Source organism: Eschscholzia californica, unplaced genomic scaffold (assembly GCF_041429995.1).
Source record: "Eschscholzia californica isolate CP2 unplaced genomic scaffold, dmEscCali1.0.p SCAF_6, whole genome shotgun sequence".
Lineage (NCBI taxonomy): Eukaryota > Viridiplantae > Streptophyta > Magnoliopsida > Ranunculales > Papaveraceae > Eschscholzia > Eschscholzia californica.
This window is the reverse complement of record NW_028238483.1, coordinates 40741994-40762137: the sequence shown is the minus strand read 5'-3', so window position 1 is coordinate 40762137 and position 20144 is coordinate 40741994. Positions and strand designations below refer to the sequence as shown.

At 37.1% G+C, this 20144-nt stretch overlaps 3 protein-coding genes across 5 annotated transcripts; 1 reads left to right on the top strand and 2 right to left on the bottom strand.

Annotated features, from left to right (window-relative positions):
- Positions 1-1324: 1324 nt before the first annotated feature.
- LOC147534901 (copper-transporting ATPase HMA4-like) lies at positions 1325-7618 on the top strand. 2 transcript variants are annotated; one of them, XM_086648998.1, is made up of 10 exons: positions 1468-1715; positions 1833-1893; positions 2027-2299; positions 2985-3730; positions 3825-4296; positions 4374-4541; positions 5498-5752; positions 5903-6025; positions 6180-6653; positions 7014-7618. In XM_086648998.1, the coding sequence occupies exons 3-10, from the start codon at positions 2039-2041 to the stop codon at positions 7437-7439; spliced, it is 2925 nt and encodes a 974-aa protein (XP_086505124.1). In that variant the 5' UTR covers positions 1468-1715; positions 1833-1893; positions 2027-2038; the 3' UTR covers positions 7440-7618. The 2 variants fall into 2 exon arrangements, with proteins under 2 accessions (XP_086505123.1, XP_086505124.1); XM_086648997.1 differs by lacking the exon at positions 1833-1893 and having other exon boundaries at positions 1325-1715.
- Positions 7619-9289: 1671 nt separating this feature from the next.
- LOC147534900 (DNAJ heat shock N-terminal domain-containing protein) lies at positions 9290-14678 on the bottom strand. Its single transcript, XM_086648999.1, has 10 exons — positions 14187-14678; positions 13757-13816; positions 13361-13443; positions 12066-12219; positions 11609-11738; positions 10920-11078; positions 10660-10838; positions 10390-10470; positions 10070-10210; positions 9290-9688 (listed from the first exon to the last, which is right to left on the bottom strand). The coding sequence occupies exons 1-10, from the start codon at positions 14271-14273 to the stop codon at positions 9608-9610; spliced, it is 1155 nt and encodes a 384-aa protein (XP_086505125.1). The 5' UTR covers positions 14274-14678; the 3' UTR covers positions 9290-9607.
- An 835-nt stretch (positions 14679-15513) lies between these two features.
- Positions 15514-19943, bottom strand: LOC147534899 (ras-related protein RABC1-like). Of its 2 annotated transcripts, XM_086648996.1 has the most exons (8): positions 19716-19943; positions 19546-19616; positions 19210-19372; positions 17423-17491; positions 17161-17226; positions 16471-16592; positions 16130-16258; positions 15514-15832 (listed from the first exon to the last, which is right to left on the bottom strand). In XM_086648996.1, exons 3-8 carry the CDS (start codon positions 19346-19348, stop codon positions 15722-15724), a joined length of 636 nt encoding a protein of 211 aa, XP_086505122.1. In that variant the 5' UTR covers positions 19349-19372; positions 19546-19616; positions 19716-19943; the 3' UTR covers positions 15514-15721. The 2 variants fall into 2 exon arrangements, with proteins under 2 accessions (XP_086505122.1, XP_086505121.1); XM_086648995.1 differs by lacking the exon at positions 19716-19943 and having other exon boundaries at positions 19546-19682.
- Positions 19944-20144: the final 201 nt, after the last annotated feature.

Sequence of the window (20144 nt, the reverse complement as noted above, 5' to 3'; positions counted from 1 at the left end):
CTTTGAGAGGTCAGCATATTTTAAGGGCTATGACTCCGTGTATCGAACAACATAGACTTATATTACTTACATAACAAAACATAGACTATTCAAAAGAACCACACGTTTCCAATTTCAGACAAAATATTTTGAGGACCAATGTGGTTGGGTATTCCTTACACTCAGCTGCTCTATTGTGTTATTGGAGTCACCTCTGCTCTCACTTTCCGGTAGTCTAAGGCAATGGCAAAGAGTACACTGTTTCTTGTCATGTTTGGCTCTTATGTGTATAACAAAAAGCTCATGCATGTAAAAAGCTTTTGTCGTGCATAAATAAGCTGAAATTTATATTGGTTACAAGTGCTTAGCCTACAAGGCCTCTCAAATTAGCCGAAAAATTAATGCTATAGATATGTAAGATATGCAATGCTTAGTTGTCTGCGTTTTTTTTAAACGGGTTCGTGAATAAGAGTGGGAACCAGGCTGAGCTATACCGTGTTGTCGTCTCTCCTTGTCGGGCTGAAGGTTCGTGAAGGTGTGCTCTGCTTGCCAAAAACTTGTCCCCATCTGAGTATCCCACAAGATTATGGTTTTACAAGTTCTGATCTAACCTTTGTTCTATCTCCGCAATTTCTTTCTCACAAACGAAAGGGTGCCTGTAACTTTTTTAATTGCAACTACTCTTTTCGGAAATTTAAACAAGCCCGAACAAACTTGTAGGCCCATGAGCTGGTTTAGCCCGATCCAATTATTGGCCAAGACATATCCGTCTTCGCCAATTTGAGCTATCTATAGTCTATACAGTGTTTGGTTGGTCTGACCTGATTGACACCCGTAACCATGTTAATCCAAATCCAAGAATGACAAATGAGCAAAAAGTCAAGGTTCAATTTGGGTCGGTATCAACTGTTGTCCTGTGGTTATCAATCGATATGTCGATTTCTCTCTGTCTTGGCTTGATTTAGACAGAGTTTTCTTTCTCTAACTTATAGAGAGATAGACTATTAAAGAATAATGATGTATCAATATTCCTTCTTTCGGACTAACCGAGATAGATGTTAATGTAGTCGAGGCGAGAATAAATTATCTTTCCTTAAGACGTTTTACACCTCTGTAACAGTACCAAACGTTAGGATGTATACCTTCGGGATATAACGACTTTACTTTCAGAGTTTTAAGAATGACAAATGAGCAAAAAGTCAAGGTTGAATTTGGGTCAAGATATCAACTCTAACATTTCTCTTTAAAATGTCGAGAGATCTTTACTTTTAATGGACTATTTTGGTTCCAAGGTCTTCCATTGATTTATCATTTCATGGGTACTACGATGGAAAATGGTCGGATTATGGACGTGGCAAATGTTTTCCGACCAAGTATCATTTTCTATCACTTTTATTTGTGATCTAGTCATCCCTAACATGTTCTTTTTGAATACTGTCATCCCAAAGACCCAAACACTACTAAGTGGGTGTCGTTTTGTAAAAAATAGGGGTGTATGGAAGAGAGTTAGGCTTGGCCGGCCCTAAGACTTTGTTTGTACAAGATTTGGCGGTTCCGCGTCAGATTTCAATTAACGTTATATCCATATGCAAAATTCAAAAAAGATAAAAAACTTTCTTTCTCTCTCTCTACTCTGGTAGTCTGGTTTGGCAATAAGAGTTGTGGAAACCCTAAAAGATTCTTAACTTCTTCCCGAACAGATTGAACTACCAGACACACATAATTCAAACCTAAAAGTTAGTTTCCCTATCTTTCTATTTTTCGTATTGCCTTGTTCTTCTTGTTTCTATCTACTTATCTATATTCGATTTCGCTTCTTCATTATGATTTGGTTTTTGGTTTGATTCTATAAGTTTTCTTGAAGTTGTTTTTGTTTGGAATTTTGAGTGAAATCTTGTTTAATTGAAGAAGAAGGTATTCTCTACCATTAGGGATTTCTTTGTTAAAATGATATCTAAATACTACTATATCACTTTTAATTTTGTGGATAGGGTTCTAATTGTCGATTTTCCACTAATTTTGAGATTTGAGTTACCATTGTTTTCAGGTTAAGGGGGGAATGGATAAGATGAAATCAGATGATGATCTTAAGGTGCCTCTTCTTCAACAATCAGCTGATAGCTACACAGTTAATGTCCTTCAAACTCCAAATGGAGTACGGAAAACAAGAACGGTTTTGTTTAAAGTTGGAAACATCAAATGTGCTTCTTGTTCGACATCTATTGAATCAGCATTGGCTAAGCTTAATGGAATCGAGAGTGTCATGGTGTCACCTCTTCAAGGCCAGGCACTTGTCAAATACATACCGGAGTTAATTAATGTAAGAATCTCAATCCTGAACTTATAGAATTGCTCGGATTTTTAATGAAAACCCAAAACTAACTTTAAACTTGAAAGTTCACTGGTATTTATACTCGATATCGAAATAATTTATCATACTAAAATAGTACACCAAGCAGAGAACCTGCACGAACCTGTACAACTTTCAAAATGTTAAGTTAGGCAATAGTTCCAGAATATTGAGTTTAATTTGAGGGATGTTCTGTGATCCAGTTCTTCTATGTTGTCAATTTTGTAAGTGGTTTGTTTGAATTTTGTAATTGGTTTGTGCATTTGCTAGGAAAGATATGTTGTTTGAGATAGCACTGTTATGTGCCTTGAGGTCTTAGACTCTTAATGTTAATACTCGTTTTTTCAAAAAGTGGTTTTACTGATACTTGGATGAACAGAGTCAACAGACTTTGTCCTTTTGTTATGATATGCACCTAGACAGGGAAACCCGAACACAAACTTAAGTAGAACTGGGCTCTGAAGCTTTGCAATGTTCATGGCGCACCAAGCAAGGCATTCATGTGGAGTTATTGCTTGTTGTAGTTTTTCATAAAACATGAGAATCTGAACTCTTTCTTGTTTAGTTCAACTTTTGAGCTCCTTACTACAAACATTTTTTGTCTTTCTAATTACGTTGGTTGGAAGAATTTACTGATGGGATTTTCTTAATGTAGGTCAAATATATTAAAGAAGCCATCGAAGACTTAGGATTTCCAGTTGTAGAGTTCCCAGGACAGGACATAGCCGTGTGCCGACTCAGAATTAAAGGAATGGCATGTACCAGTTGCTCTGAATCTATAGAGCGCGCCCTTCTAATGGTTGATGGTGTGAAGACAGCAGTAGTCGGCTTAGCTATTGAAGAGGCTAAAATCAACTTTGATCCTAGCCTAACCGATTCTGATCACCTCATCCAAGCAATTGAAGATGCTGGCTTTGAAGCCAATCTCGTCAATAGTGGGAATGAAAGTAATAAAGTGCACCTTAAAATTGATGGGATCAGCTCTCCTGAAGATGTAACTATTATTACGTCCTCTCTTCAGTCAGTTGAAGGTGTGTACCATGTTGAGATGGACAAAGCGACAAACAAGGTTACTGTTCTCTATGAACCAGATTTCACTGGTCCGAGGTCTCTCATACAATGCGTACAAGAAGCTGGTCACCTGCCCAACTTCTATCAAGCCAGCTTGTATGTTCCCCCAAGACGTAGGGATACAGAACATAAAGATGAGATATTGGGCTATAGAAATCTCTTTCTCTGGAGCTGCCTATTTTCAACTCCCGTGTTTATCTTCTCAATGGTACTTCCTATGGTTCATCCGTATGGAACCTGGTTATCCCATAAGATTCACAACATGCTCACGGTTGGAATGATTCTGAGATGGACATTTTGCACCCCAGTACAGTTCATTATTGGTCGAAGGTTTTAATTACATCGCCTCCTAATACTTCTTATGTATCTACAGTTTGACAGTTCATTTTCAAATTGTATATTTGTCTGCGTTTGTTGATTTCAGGTTTTACGTGGGGTCTTATCACGCATTAAAACGAGGATATGCTAACATGGATGTTCTGGTTGCATTGGGAACAAATGCTGCATATTTTTATTCTATATACATTATAATAAAAGCATTGACTTCAAATTCATTTGAGGGGCAAGATTTCTTTGAGACTAGTGCAATGTTAATTACCTTTATCCTCTTAGGGAAATATTTGGAGGTAGTAGCTAAGGGAAAGACGTCTGATGCATTAGCGAAGCTTGCAGATCTTGCTTCTGATACAGCATTTTTGCTATCTTTTGATGGAGAAGGGAATTTGATATCTGAAAATGAGATAAGTACTGCACTGATACAAAAGAACGATGTCATAAAGATCGTCCCAGGGGCAAAAGTTCCTGTTGATGGGGTCGTTACAAGGGGGCAGAGCCATGTCAATGAGAGCATGATCACTGGGGAAGCAAGGCCAGTGGCTAAAAGGCCAGGGGACAAGGTTGTCTAACTTTATGAGGTTATTATTTTGCTCTCTTTCACCGTTTTCTCTCTGTAATATTTGAATGTTATCGACAGGTTATTGGTGGAACCGTGAACGAGAATGGGTGTTTACTGGTTAAAGTCACTCACGTTGGATCAGATACTGCACTATCCCAGATTGTTCAGCTGGTTGAATCTGCTCAGCTTGCTAGAGCTCCTGTTCAAAAATTGGCTGACCAAATTTCCAAAGTCTTCGTTCCTGTGGTATGTATTTGTCTTGATTTAATACGTGAGTGTGATATATGATTCAAGTTATAAGGTTTGTTTAATGTGTTTTTGAGTCTTCATAAGAGTAGCTGATAGTTATTCGACTCAAGCTAGAGAGATGATGGAGGATTTAAATATTTTTGGTGAGGTCAACTTGATGTTCAGTGCTTGTCAGAAATTAATATGGTTTGAGATGAAGAACGTGGTTTTGACTATCTTTCATAAAGGAGACTTGAAGAGAGATAAACGAAATGGGATTAAATTCTAATTCAATTTGTTGCATTAAACATCTCTTATTTTACTGTATCTGGAAGACTGGAACTACTTATGTGCCAATTACGTCAAAGTGGAAGAGGGTACCGGACAGGAATTTAGTTATTAGGTCTCATATCTTACTGAGTTTGATGCAACATGAATGCATTCTTAAGACTATCAGGACTTCGTGAGTTGTCTACACTACAGAAAGTAGAATGCGAATTCTGCTCTTACTTTCTCTGTCATTGTAGCAGAAGAATTTCTTGTTACTCTTACGTCGGTCTGACCACTCCATCCAGCGAACAAATACAATTGGGCAACTTGTATGTTTTTGACAGGTTTTCTGCTCTTCTATGTCATTTTGTGGAAATTAACTTGATTCATGAACTATTGTTATATTAACAGTCATTGAAAATTGAGGAACACTGTCTATAGATATTATGTAATGAATGATAAGTAGTACATTCATTAATTTAATATTGTTATGATTTATTTGTAAAACACCTGGTAATCTCCAATGCGTTATCATCTCTGAACTGATCTAAAGTCACAATTATTGAAAACTTCGTTTTGCAAATCTAAGATATAAGTGCAAGAGTTCATTTAGTTCTTCACAAGCAATTTTAGACCAACTTCGTCATATAACTTCTTTATTCTGAGATATAGGAAGACATTTAATATTTCTATGTTTTTTGCAGGTTGTTGTGGCAGCGGTTTTCACATGGTTGGCCTGGTTCATTCCTGGAGAAGCTGCTATTTACCCTAAAGACTGGATACCGAAATCAATGGATGCCTTTGAGTTGGCACTACAATTTGGTATTTCGGTTCTGGTAGTTGCTTGTCCATGTGCTCTAGGACTAGCAACCCCAACAGCTGTCATGGTAGCCACAGGGAAGGGCGCTTCACAAGGTGTTCTTATCAAAGGTGGAAATGCACTTGAAAATGCACACAAGGCAAGAAATTTTCTTTTATGGTTTCCCAATAAGGCACTAAATCCAGCGAAGATCATTCTTTTATATATTTAAAGGAATATTGTCTTCAGAAAATGGACAGAGTACATGCATAGACAAATAACTAACCTCTTTTCTTCCTTGAACCCACAGGTGAAAACTGTAGTGTTCGATAAAACAGGTACCCTGACGGAAGGGAAACCTGTGGTAGTTAGTACAATGGTTTTCTCAGACATGCCTATCCAAGTGTTGTACGACATGGCTGCTGCAGCGGAGGTTAATATATTTATGTAGCAACCACCTAATTTTGGTTTGCTTTTTTCGATGTTTTTTTAAGAAAAACAGAAACAGTTGTATAAGGCTATGAGCAACTAACAAAACGTGAAATAAATTGACAAAAACTAAAAGATATTTAAATTCTCGTTGGCAGGTAAATAGTGAGCACCCAATAGCTAAGGCTGTGGTGGAACATGCTAAGAAGCTACGCCAACAAGACTGTTCTTCCCTTGAGGTGCAGGACTTTGAGGTGCATCCGGGATCTGGTGTGAGTGGTATAGTTGGCGACAAATTGGTTTTGGTTGGAAATAAGAGGCTTATGGAGGCCCAAAATATACCCGTTGGGCCGGAGGTTATGGAGTACTTGTCAGAGAGCGAACAGCTTGCTCGGACATGTGTTTTGGTTGCTGTTGATGGGATAGTTGCTGGAGCTTTATCTGTAACAGATCCAGTAAAGCCAGAAGCAGGCCAAGTAATCTCATTTCTAAAATCTATGAACATATTGAGCATCATGGTGACTGGAGACAACTGGGCAACAGCAACTGCCATAGCCAATGAGGTTGGAATTGGTGTGGTGTTTGCTGAGACGGATCCACTAGGAAAAGCCGATAAAATAAAAGAGTTGCAGGTAAGCATGATATATTTTCTTAAAACCAGTAATTCATTGAGTGGTGAGTTTACATCCTTGAACATGATTTGCTGATAAGTTCACAAGAATGCGTACTAATATGTGAATTCAGGGCTCTTCACATAATACTTTATATGACCTTCAGTCCAACTGAATAAAGAAACCAGGGTACAGAAATCCTAATAGGGTTTCCAGAAAGAGTTAAATGTTAATGATTCTTTAGTTACCTGCGAACTGGAAATTTAAAAATTGAAGTTGCCACTACTTTTCGTTCTTCACTGTTATAGTTCTTTTCTATCTTGATTTAGATTTGAGTGTACTTCATGTTCTCTGTGATTCTGATTCAAAAACTTTGTATAGATGAAAGGAGGGTCTGTGGCAATGGTGGGTGATGGAATCAACGATTCTCCAGCTCTAGTCGCAGCAGACGTCGGAATGGCAATTGGTGCTGGTACTGACGTTGCAATTGAAGCTGCTGATATAGTTCTTATTAAGAGTAACTTAGAAGACGTAATAACAGCCATTGATCTCTCAAGGAAAACATTATCTCGGATTCGACTCAACTATGTATGGGCTCTCGGTTATAATGTGCTTGGGATGCCGATTGCTGCTGGAATATTATTCCCGTTCACCGGAATCAGGTTACCACCTTGGCTAGCCGGTGCTTGTATGGCTGCTTCTTCGGTTAGTGTTGTTTGTTCCTCTCTCTTATTGCAGTCATACAAGAAACCTTTTCATGTGCAAGATTCTCGAGGATCGATCGACTACTCTGTCTCAATAATGTAAATATTAGATTTATCACGCCAGTCATTGGGTTCTTCCTGTCGAGAAGATGATACTTATTTCTTGTTTAATAATCCAACTCATATGTTTATCGATGTTTTCTTTTCGACTGGTTGAGAAAGATAAAGGCGACTATTGAATAAGATGGAATACCGATAAATGTAGGTGAATTTTCTGTGTCATCCTTGTTATATTCATCTAGTATCTATGCTAAATAGTTCTGCTGTAAGATATCAAACATAATCATGTAAGTTATTAGATAAGGAAATAGAATCATTCAAGATCTAGAGTCTAGACTTAACATCTCTTTATGCCAGAGTAGATCTAGATCTGTTTGTTCATGGAAATATTTCTATGTCTTTAGATCAGATCGGGTCAAGATCTGCCTGGCATTTGAAGATCAAGAAAATCATCTCACATCTCCGTAAACAAACTATTTTTTTTTTTTTTTGAGAAATCGACTACGATCTACGTTAGTCGTTACAAGGCATTGATACATCATGAAGATGTGATGAGCACGATACCCGCCTGATTTAAACCATAATGAAAGAGGCCTAAAGCCCGAAAAATTATTATACTCCATATTTACTCTATATATTGCCTAAATTACATGGGATAAATCTTGATGACAAACTGCTTCTACCGAGACTCGATCCCACGACCTCATGGGCTTAAGAGGGGTGTCCAACCGTTACACCAAAGGGTGGTGGAGAATTACTATATTGTTCTTAGTGAAGGTTCCACAAGCTGATCCGAAAGACCTTGAGATTGGCCAAGTACTTAGTGAAACCGTTTGACATTCACATATGTTCAATTTTGTTTCACTTAGATTTGTTCACACGCGTGGATACTTACTAAGTTGGAACATTCAACTATAGTCTACACCTGTGACGCTAAGCAACGTTGGACTATCACAAAACGCCCTCGATACACTGTCTTTGGGAGCTGAAATGAAATAATTACACGATTTGGGAGATCGAGTGTTAAAAAAACAATTATAGAGAAAATATTTTGCAACCAATTCGGAGAAATTAAACACGAACGAAAGGCAAGGATGCATTTTAGAGAGACCCCTATGCAGATGCGTAGCTTGCCTTAAGCTAAATGCGCACGACGCGTGTCACACACAGCTAAAATATGCACGAGCCTATACGTTTATCTGGCACATCACCTGATCTTGTACTAGAATAGAAGAGGAACCACTTGAGTTAGGCGCCTGGACGAAGGTTGAAGAATGATTCTAGCTCGGCCGGCATTAGGATTTCATTTCACACTAGCCCCCACGGCACCGCTTGAGCGCAAATGGCTCTCCCAAGTCCTATCATATCTGCGAACTCCGACATTAGGTGTCCCACACTCTTCATAAATGACCAGGTAAGCTAGTACATGCCAACTTGCGCAGTGTACTTCAGCTATTACTAAATGCATCAGCGCATTTTAGTGCTAACACGAGATCTAGTAGGCAAGATTTGATAGGAAAAAATTGTAGTAACTTTTTCTTTTTCAATTTATCTTTCTTATTATTAGTTGCTCTCTCTTCTTCTGTTTCTTACTCTCTCCTTCACGACCTCCATGAATTGGGGTTCCGGAAAAAAGAAATACAGAAACGAGAGACAAAGAGGGGGATAGACATTTCAGGAGATGATGTAAGAAGATATTCTTATCTGAAAACATCTCTAACTTGATTACTCAAGCCCAGATCAGTAATCCTACCCTGTCAGTCAAGCAAGTTTTCAAATGTTAGGTTCCATGGCCTATAACGGACTTGGGTGACCTTGACAGGTTTTAAGAATCCGGACTTTATATCTATCCTTAGGCGCATGATTTAGCCAAGACGGCTAAAGAATACAGTCTGAGTCAACAAACGCTTAGTAATTATAATATGACACACCATTTTGTATGTTTATTTTTCTACGTAACACTTGAAACAAAGCAGTAGTCCTCCATTCTGTTTTTCTCTCATGCCAATCTTTGTTAAATCTATGAGCTTTCATTTTCTTCTGTTGTTTAACAGTTACGGGGAAGTAAAGAATTTTAGACAAGAAACACACAATTCAGCGGAAATGGAAGAGAAGCAACAAAACAGAAGGTTGAATCTTCATAGCTTCCAGTAGAACTACCTTGGGTAAAACTTAGACCAAATGATTTTTCAACCAAAAACTTCCACCCCACTACTTTCTTCTATAGACAATCTCATCATCATCAACATCAAATGCTGGATTACAGAGGCATCTGAAGAGTCTCCCGATACCCTGATACATTGTCAAGATTGTTAGTAAAAACATCTTAAACTTCATTCAAAACATGGTGTGGTTGTCCAAACAGTCAGATTCTTATAGATGAATTTCAGTCAGAATGTCCTAATTCTAGATGCTACGTCTTAAGTTTCATAAGCACATACTGTATTTTCCATCAAGAAAGTCGAAAACAGTTGTGTAACCATTTCTGTGGAATCAGATTTCCCGCAGAAATAAGAGCTAACTGAGCTTTGACTTGGGTCATGTCAGATTTCGTATCTGAACTTAAGGAAAGAAACATCAAAATAATATGTTCTATTGATGAAGGAAATCTAGATGGAAGAGACAACAAGTTAGTTGTTTAAGAAGATAGCTTTCGAGAAATTTCTAACATGCCTGAGTTATTAGAGGAGTTCGATATGAAAGTGATCGAGGTGAATCCTCCACAGAACTGCATTCGGAACTGCTATCATCGTCGTCGTTATTGGAAACATCGTTCATCTTTGATGTGCCACCATTTTGTATATTCTTTTCCCTCTATAAGTATTTACATGAGCACCGTTTGATTATAATCCATGATTGAAGAGATAAATCCCAATCATACATCGTAAGCATTATGTACGATTTTATTTGATACACGACTAGGTATATCAATAGTAACAGAATCAATGAAGAAAAAGAAATTGCTATAAACGGATTTTGTATTAGTATTTCACCTGAAATGTTTTCCCAAGGATTTTCAGAGCCAATGCACGATCTTTAAGCTCTTCTTTCCTTACATTATTTTCCTTCAATACCTGCAAATAAACTAGAGGACTCAGTCCCGAAAATAACTCTAACGTGTACTTCAGACAATGGATAAAAGAAAAGAATGTGTGAGAGAAAGACAAGTTGCTCCTTGCTTCTAGTACTCATGGGGGTTTCCCAATTTAAGAAACGAAGAAATGGAATATCAATGTTATGGTTTAAGATGGAAGTGAACCTACCATTTGGCAAACATGTAAAAGTGTTACTTCAATATCTACCACATTCAGCTTCCATATAGAGTTCATCAGTGTATCCTTGTTTGACAGCAAATGAGATTCAACATTGTTTTCAGGGCCACTGCCATCCATTTGGAATTGCCGTCGCATATCTTCTTGCAATTGTAGAAGTTGAAAAGCACCTGACCAATTTGCTCAATAAAGTAACCCATGTCAAAGAGAATCCAGAACAAAGATAAGTGATGTGACATTATTCTGCTCACCTTTAGCTGCTGTGATTTGTGACTTCCAGAAATGGCCTTTATTCCGCACCCATTCTGCCACAAATGGTACTCCCAAGTAAAGGGCTTTCTTTCCTAGTTCTTGTGCTGCCTGTCTCTCATATATGTAGCCAATGGTGTATAGCATATCGACTCCAAAAGCTGTATTTTCAACAAATACAAGAGATCAACCATATTTAGATTAAAATAGAATAGCCGGTTGATGCCTTTTAGTTATTTTTAGGAGAGAATTTAACATATTATGATCAATCATTTTGTTATTATTGTTTTTGGAGCACAATTTTTTCCTCTTTTCTCCTTATTTCTGAAAATTGGTCTTGCTCAAATACATGTCACGTGAACTCTGATTGATGGTCTTACAAAATCAGTCTGTCAACTCTATCTCAATGCAGCTTATGAGCATGTTTATAACTTTATATCCAATTTAACTCGGCCGGCCTAAATAAATTACGTCACGAACACCAAAGATTCAGAAGGCCCATTGTCTCAAAGGGTTTCAGACCACGGGCTTAATTTATTGGGATTCAGTTTCACGATCTAGCGTGTCAGCATATTCAGCTCTTGTTCTAGGGATATGCAGATATAAAAGTCCTAAGTAAATTGTGAGTATCAAGTAAAACCTTTATGAAATAATGAGAGAAAGAAAATGGACTTATGACAGTTCAACTAACCTCCATCATTAAGTCGTTTTACTTCAGATTCAGCGCGCTGTACAAACCCCTTTTTGTCCCCACGCACATATTGATTAAGAAAATCTCTAAGTAACCTAGCGAGTTTTTCTTCTCTTTCTTTCTGCACAGCCTTTACTCATATAGTTGCAAGGCATAAAGAATAAAAAGTTAGATAAAAACATTGCTCTAGAGAACTATTAGGTACAGTCCCAGCTCCCTGGTATTTCATACTTTATTAACTCTACATTTTATGATAATGATGAGTAATATTTCCCTCTGAGTATGTTCCATTGACACAAAGAAATATGAAAGATCATACATGTATGCCCGGTTTGTAAGAAAAAGAATATGTAAAACAATTCAATATTGTGTGGTATTGCTAACAATGGCTGACAGAGTCACTAAAGAACCAAACAGAGTGAGGTTTAGAAAAATAGAAATGTCTGACCAAACTTGCCTTCAATCTGTTTTGTAGTATTTCGGGACTCTCACTTTCACCAGCTAACTCGGAGGATGCCATTGATGCAACAGCAAGATGTCCAATATAATTCTCAAATAGTTCACTTCCAAAAAGAAGGGCAAAAACAGCAGTTGGGTCCAACATGGTTTCCCTGAAAACATGAAAACCCTTGTAACAGTACTCTCTATTTTCATGTTTGGAATGGGAAGCAAAATTTTTAAGTAACATTTAGACAAGGTCTTCAACTTCTGAAGGTTAGGTTAGGAAAGAAGTTACATGCCATACATTGTACCACCATTACCTTTTCCTCAGTTATCATTATTAAGGAACTTTTCCAAACCAATAAATTCACTTAAATTATGGTCCAATGAGAAGAACTCATGGATGAGTAGATGTTCATATCAAAGAAATATGAAGGCAAAAAAAGGTTAGCAAAAGACATGGAAAATTCTCATGCTTCCCCTAAGGTCTTTGAGTTAGTTGTTAGGTAAAAATGGATTTGCTTGCCAACGAAAGTTAGATCCCGTGACCACTCTTACTACGTTGTATGGTCTATTTATGAAGCCTGAACTCAATTGAAATTTTAAGAAAACAAACCTACAATTCTTAAGCATTTCTTAACATTGAAGTAGCTTATTCACTACAAGGCATCATATTTTTCTCAAATCGATAAAATTTGTATCTTACTTGATTATGTAAACCTCACGTGTGAGAAAATACAGATCAAATATACTTGGAAAAAACCAAACAGCAACTCGTAGTCAGATAAGTTCATCTTATCCTAGTTCATATACTATGATATCCTTATGTACATAACCCCAGGAGAAAGACTGAAACTTGCTAGACCAGTCACCTAATGACATTAGGAGTCATTTGAAACCCGAAATAACAAGTTGTAGAACAACAATAATTTGAACCAACTATGCATATTAAGGTTGTCTTAGCCCAGAAAGTTTAGTATAAAGGTGTTTTAGAAATCGAAGTATAGAAAATTATCGATCCCCATTGCCCTTATTGAATGGGAAATTGAGGATGCCTTTAGCATCTTCCACTTAAACTTTGAACTATGAAGTTATCACAGCTTAACTATATTCAGTTGCATCTGTGTTCCACTTGGCTCATTCAAAAGGTACACCAAACCCATAACTTTATCAGCTAATCGAGAACATTGGAATGAGAAGTAGTACAACAATAGATTTTATTGCCACAAACACAAAACACAAACGCATGTCGGAACATGTTCAGCCATAGTCTAGGGAAAAACGTTAAGAAGAAAAATCATTTTCACACACCTAGATACGCAATATTTTCCATTTCGGTCGTATGCCTCCCTTTGCACAGGATCACTCAATACCTGATACGCTTCTCCTAGTACCTGTTAGAACGAAAATTTTAATTTTTTAAGTAGGTGTAACTTGTTACAATGCTAGTACTGCTCCAAGCATTAAGGGTTGAAGTACTAAATGAGAAGATTGTGTACTTTTTCCATGGGTAACTCATCAAAGGATTAAAGCAAAACTAGTTTCATGATAACTAAATGATTAGCTTATATTGAAACAAAACTTAACGAAATAATGCAAGAACACAACTAAAACCACGGATGTCAAGATTCAATCTGCAGTAATCGATCCAAATTGCAAATAGTTAATATATCAAATATAATACTGAGAGGAGGTACTTCATTGTACCTGGAATCTCTCAGCTGCTTGAGGATCATTAGGATTTTTATCAGGATGAACTTGCCTTGCCTGCAGGAAAACATAATCTGTCTAGTTAGACACTTAAGAAAACCACAATAAAAACAAATTAAAATCTTGATCCAAACTCAAAATCAGTAAAAAGAATAAAGAATCAGTGAAATCAAATCAAAATCAAACACCACACATAATTATCAGTACAAAAAAAAAACAATAGAAATCTTCAAGTCAAAATGTTTGAAATAAAATTAACAAGTTAAATTAGTGATTTTGTACCAGATGAGTTGATTCAACATATATGTATAGAAATGATCAGAACAGAAGGCAAATCACATATAGAAGATAAAAGAAGAATCATCAATTAGTTCAATTTAATTAAAGTAAACATGTAAAAATGGAGGAATAGAACTCAGAGACTGACTTTGAGATAATAAGCTTTACGAATGTCCTCTTCTGAAACACAAGGAGAAACTCCAAGAACATCATAATATTCAGTTTCCTTCACCATACTAAGTAGTACTAGCTAATAGTAGTAGTAAGAATCAGATCAACAATTAACCTAGCTTCAACCGAAACCCTGGCCAAGTACGTTCTTGTAGAGAGAGAGAGAGAGAGAGAGAGAGAGAGAGAAATTGTTCGGAAACCAAAAAGACAAGTAGATAGAGAGAGAGAGAGAGTTGGAAAGAGAAGGGGCTTTCCCCACCACCACCAGTATCAACAGCATGAGTTTCGACCCACGAGGTTATCTCGACTTTCCAGTTCTTCATCATCAATAAACTAATCCCAAAATAATACTAATCCTACTTTTTTCACTCAGGAGATGAATATCACTCGAGTGTTTAGTGATGGCGCCGAGGAATTAAAAAATCAAAATCTTCATTTTATAAGGTCGGTGACGAACGGTTCAGGGACCAGTTTTGAGTGAGTTACTGACTCACTGACTGTTATATTCTGTACACCCGTCTTTTAACGTGGGTCAAGAATACCCACATGAGTGGGATCAATGGTGAGGATTTTAGGGTGGTGGCTTTCAAGTTCCTTACAAATTTTAGTGTGAAAATTTAAAGGGAATATATAGAATTTTAGAGATTTTTCGGGGAAATAAATTTTAAGGGGAAATAAAAAAAAACACTTCACTTCACCTCAATCTATCTCCACCTCACCTTACTCTCTCTCTCCACCTCACCTCTTTGTCTTCTCCGATTTGCGACCATGAAGAAAAAAAAAAATTCACTCTCTCTCTCTCTCTAGAAACTCCGGCGAAGGCCGGCGACCTAATCGGAGAAGATAGAGGTGAGGTGGAGAGAGAGTGAGGTGAGGTGGAGAGAGAGAGAGAGAGAGCTGAGGTGGAGAAGTATTTTACTTTCCCCCTAAATAAAATTGTCAAACGAAATTGACCAATTTTTGACCAAGTCTTCACACCCCGGAAACTATTTAGCTTTCCCCAAAGCGCTCTTTAACCAAAAAAAAAAGATACACATAATATTCATAAGTTCATAAGTTGAGAAGTGAAAACCAAAGAGAGTTGCAGAGAACAAATAGAGTTGCTGAGAAGAGACATTCTTCTGAGAGAACAAATAGAGTTGCAGAGAAGAGAGAGAGTTGCAGAGAAGACTTGTGTCATCTAGTCTAGTTATTGTGATAGGGTTTGTATCAATAATTCTTCTTTTTTATTCTTTCAAGTGACTGACTGCAAGATGGGGAAAATTGCAATTCTTTGTAGAAGTAGAGGAAGAAGGAAGGAATTATAAGTTCAACATCAGCACATACAAATCAAATCACATTCAAATAATGTTTACAACTAACTACTATTCTCCTGATAATGTATTTACAGAAATTTTTGAAGTAAATTAGACTATTAGATCGTCAACTGAGAAAAAAAGCAACAAAAAGAAATGTTGTCAGAATTATACGACATCACTTGTCCATAGCAGCAACAACAATCAAACTGGAACATCAGCAACAGCCACCAGCCGATGATGCATCTACTGTCGGTGGCTTCTGTTTGAAGATATTCTTTTTACCACCTGCTGAACCTTCTTCCACCAAACTTGGTGTATCCAATACCTGCACATTAAACATTGTTAGCAACATGCTATTTATCACCACCCTTCCTTTCCCCATTAATACAAATACCCAGTACCCACACACACAAATATGATGCACATTGGATAACAAGAGGTAGGAGCACATGAATCCATGCCTCCCTGGTCTATCGGGTATCTTGGGTAGTCTCCAACATTATACCATTAAAGTGACTACGAGAATCTGAGAAGTGTCTAAATGTCTAATACTAGAATTCGAAGTGGTGAAACATATTAAAAAGGAGTATCCAGCGTTACAAATGTATTAATATTACCATACCTTTAAAACAAGCTCCTCAAAACATTGCTCCACATTAACTCGAGTTTTTGCACTACATTCAAGGAAAAGGCATCCATATTCCCTAGCAAAGTCGATTCCCTCTTTTTTCGTGACTACTCTTTCGCTTTCCTGGTAATGAGAAAGAAGAATTAACCAGATTTTTGTATCGTGAAATGAGAAATATATCAATCATAAATTTAAAACTATTAATTATCTGACAAGGTAGAGAATGGATGAAGTTAGGCACTGCATGGACTGGGGGACTAGGTCAAGGCCTTGGGGGTTGGAATAGCACTGCCTATCTATAGAGGTCTTCCATAATTCTAAGCCTCAAATTTTACCTTGTCAACTTTGTTTCCCACGAGCATCTTAATGCAGTCTTGATTAGTTGAGTAACGATCGAATTCCTTTGCCCATACATCAGAAAGATTTGTGAATGTGTCTCGTCTGGTTACATCGTAAACTGTGCTTCGTATGGAAAGCAACAATTAGCAAACTAATTCAATTAAGATATACAACAACCCTGAGACTGGAAAGCAACTAATTCAATTATTGAAACAAATTGAACAATTATGAAGCAGTTCCAACCAATACCAGGTACTTTAATCTAAAACCACCTAGGCAAAGATAGGGTCAGCTCTAAAGAGCTGCATGACCAGTTTGCTCTGGCTGAAGTGAGGGCTCGTGTCCAGATTCTCTAGACGCAAGACACCATAAATATCTGGAATACATCAGAGAGTGGTGCAACGACAAGTCTCATAATTTGCAGAGACAGTAATCTAAGTTCTTTCTTGTAACTTTTAGCTTATTTAGTGATTCAACAGGACTAGGTACCCTCATTTTCCTTTCATCTTTTAAGAAAATAACTGTTTTTTTGTTAAAACGCCTTAATGTAGAGATTTTGTTTCTCTTATGACAACTTCCTTGCACTTATTTGACATTTACGACCGTGATACCAATCCCATGATCAATATCACAAAATAAACAGATACACTAACATAGAAGCTACAAAAACGAGGAAAACACATTACCCAATATGACCCCTTGAGCCCCTCTGTAGTATGAACTTGTTAACGTTCTAAATCTTTCCTGTCCCGCTGCACAAAGGAAATAATGTCTTCTGTTAGTTGGAACTTGAAACTTGAGACAGACATTTCTATTTTTAAGGGGAAATATTAGTCAAAAAGAGAAACAAGAATAAGTTCTTCAATAGAATTTCTAATCCTGCAATGCTGAAAGTTTCTAAATACTCTCTCTCCCGGCTCGCATTAACAGACATCCAGCAGAAATTACCTGTATCCCATATTGCAAGCTTCAACTTTTTGCCTCCCAAAGTAACTAGTTTTACCTTGAAATCAACACCTAAAAAAAAAACATTACAGCTTTCAGTACATAGAGAAACCAACAAGAACAATGAGTAACCTTACAAAATAGTAACAGTCTACACAAACATTGGCTAGTTTGCAAAAATAATTTAGATGCAGATAAGTTTTAGGTGTTTGACAACATATGGAGAAAGTATATTGAACTTTGCAATTTTTGAACATTTACGTTCATTTACTTTTTCTTTGAACAACTCGAATTGATAAAGGAAAAGAGACTTTTCTTTTTGAAACAAACTTTTTCTTTTTGAAACAACATAATTACATGAGTACAATAGACAATCATACGTCACACATCCCTTGACTTTGATACATCAATAAGGATGGAATATGCTCATAATAGTCATAGAACTGTCTTGTAGACACTCATACACCCTAAAGGCCAACAAATTGCCCTACAGACCATTATTTATACCCTTAACAACACAATTTCAATAAATCACAAATTTCCACCTCGCAAGTTTCTTTACTAGGTATGCGCTCGCAACTTATTCGTAAATCAGTGGCTTGGGCACATGGGCTGGCTGAGTTGATCCCTGGTCGAACCCCCGAGCCATCAAGAAAATCAAGGCAGCTCATTTAATCACGATCAATATAGCTCAGTGCCAAGTCAAGTGACTTGAGCCATCAAGAAACCCTGAGTGGCTCATCCAGTCACCACCGATGTAGCTCAGTTTTGAGTCAAGGGACAGCGAGTTACTCAATGTGGCAAAACAAGTCATATATGCCCTACTCCTCCCGCAAGCTATTGAATATTCTATTTTTGTGGTTAACACGTATAATGTCCCAACCATTGGTTACCATGTCCCAGGTGTTGAGCACTGTAAACAATAGTCAAAAAACTTGCGGAATCAAGAGGTATTAGGAGTTGTAGTCTCTAAGTTTTCTATTAAAGCATTTAACGGGTCACTTTGTTGTTTGTTTCATTAAAAATGGACACGTGAACCAGACAGTCAATGCCATCCAAGCACCGCTGTCGGCGCTGAAAGGTGTTGCCTCAGAATGCAAGTCTCAATTCTATCTAGTCCTAAGAATTGTGCCTTTTCCGTTGGCAGTTGAAACAAAAAAAAAGTTATCCACAAAATCTAAAACTTTGTTAAGTACTTCACTGATAAACCTAAAGAAACCAAGTGCTGATAAACAATGGAAATTTATGTCAATTAACCTAGGATTATAACATTAAAGTATTAAACCATGCAAATTAATCTCCTTCATTACTACAACCCTCGACATGTCGGTCCATCTATTCTAATGCTAAATGTTAGATACCCAAACGACTAAAACACCTCAAGAGCAAAACCTTCAAAAGGGTATAGAGAGTGGAAGTACTTAAGCTAGGACAAGACAACAACACAACTCAGTTGACGTCTAATTTAATTTTTAAACACCATTATAAATTGATTACTGAAAGCAAAACTAGACAATTCATAGTAGTTCATTACTGATTATGCACAGTGTTAAGTATGTAGAAATCCAACTCAAAATCAATTGGTTATGAATGAAAAGGACTTCGATGTTATATGTTTGGCAACTAGAGTACCCTTTTCATATATGGGACTATTCTCCCACACAGAACCATCAAACTCAAAAACCCACTACGCAATTATGCAGTCAAAACCTAAAGGAAGAGTGAAAAGGATAAATTTCTTCAACCATAAATAAATTTGATTCAAATATACTGATAGAAAAGACACATACCAATAGTAGGAGAAAGCTCTTCAAAGGTATCAGAGGTAAAACTTAGAAGAAGACTACTCTTCCCAACTCCAGAATCTCCAATCATCAACAACTTGAACAAATAATCAAATTCCGCTTGACTTGTACTAGTTAAATCCATCTTAACTCGCCCTCAATTGAATTTCTGTACAAATCAACACTAAAAATTTTCAGAAATTCCTAACAAGATCGCCTAAGTCATTGAAATAAAATACAAACAATAACCTAGACATCAATTTCATCCTCTAAAACAATGCCAACAGCGATTGCCATTTGAGTCAAAAGTAAGCGATGGAGAGAGGGAAGGGTTAGGAATACCTGAAAATAGTGTAATTTCTAGAGACTTCAAGTTGATCCCGATCTAGGGTTAACAAACAAGAGTATGGAGCCTGAAATACGTCCAAGGAATAAATGAGAATAGGAGGAAAAGCAGGAAGAGAGAAATGGCAGTAGAGAGAGGCTTTACAATATATTAGTCAAAAAGTTACCACCGGAACTTTTACAAATATCGGTGGTCAATCGGTTTGATGGTCGGAATTGTTTTCATCTGATTCGTAATCATCTAACTTGTATAGATCTGAAACAACTCAATTGAGCTATTCCAACCGTTCACATGAATCAGACAAAAGAATGTTAATATCTGACTTGAATGGTTAGAAAAGTAAAATGTCATTGATATCAAAAGATTTAAGTGGTTAGTAAAGGAAAATGCTATCAAAAGAGTTAACTGGCCAGCTAACGCGTGAAATACTCGCATGGAGAGGTCTCACAAGACTGAAACTTAAAGGAATTGGCGGAGGCAAACATGTGGTTTAATTCGATAAAACGTGCAAAACCTTATCAGTCATTGACTTGTGAATAACGTGGCCTTAAATCAGTCCATCACATATGAACAGCAAAACATGTCCTTAACGAGA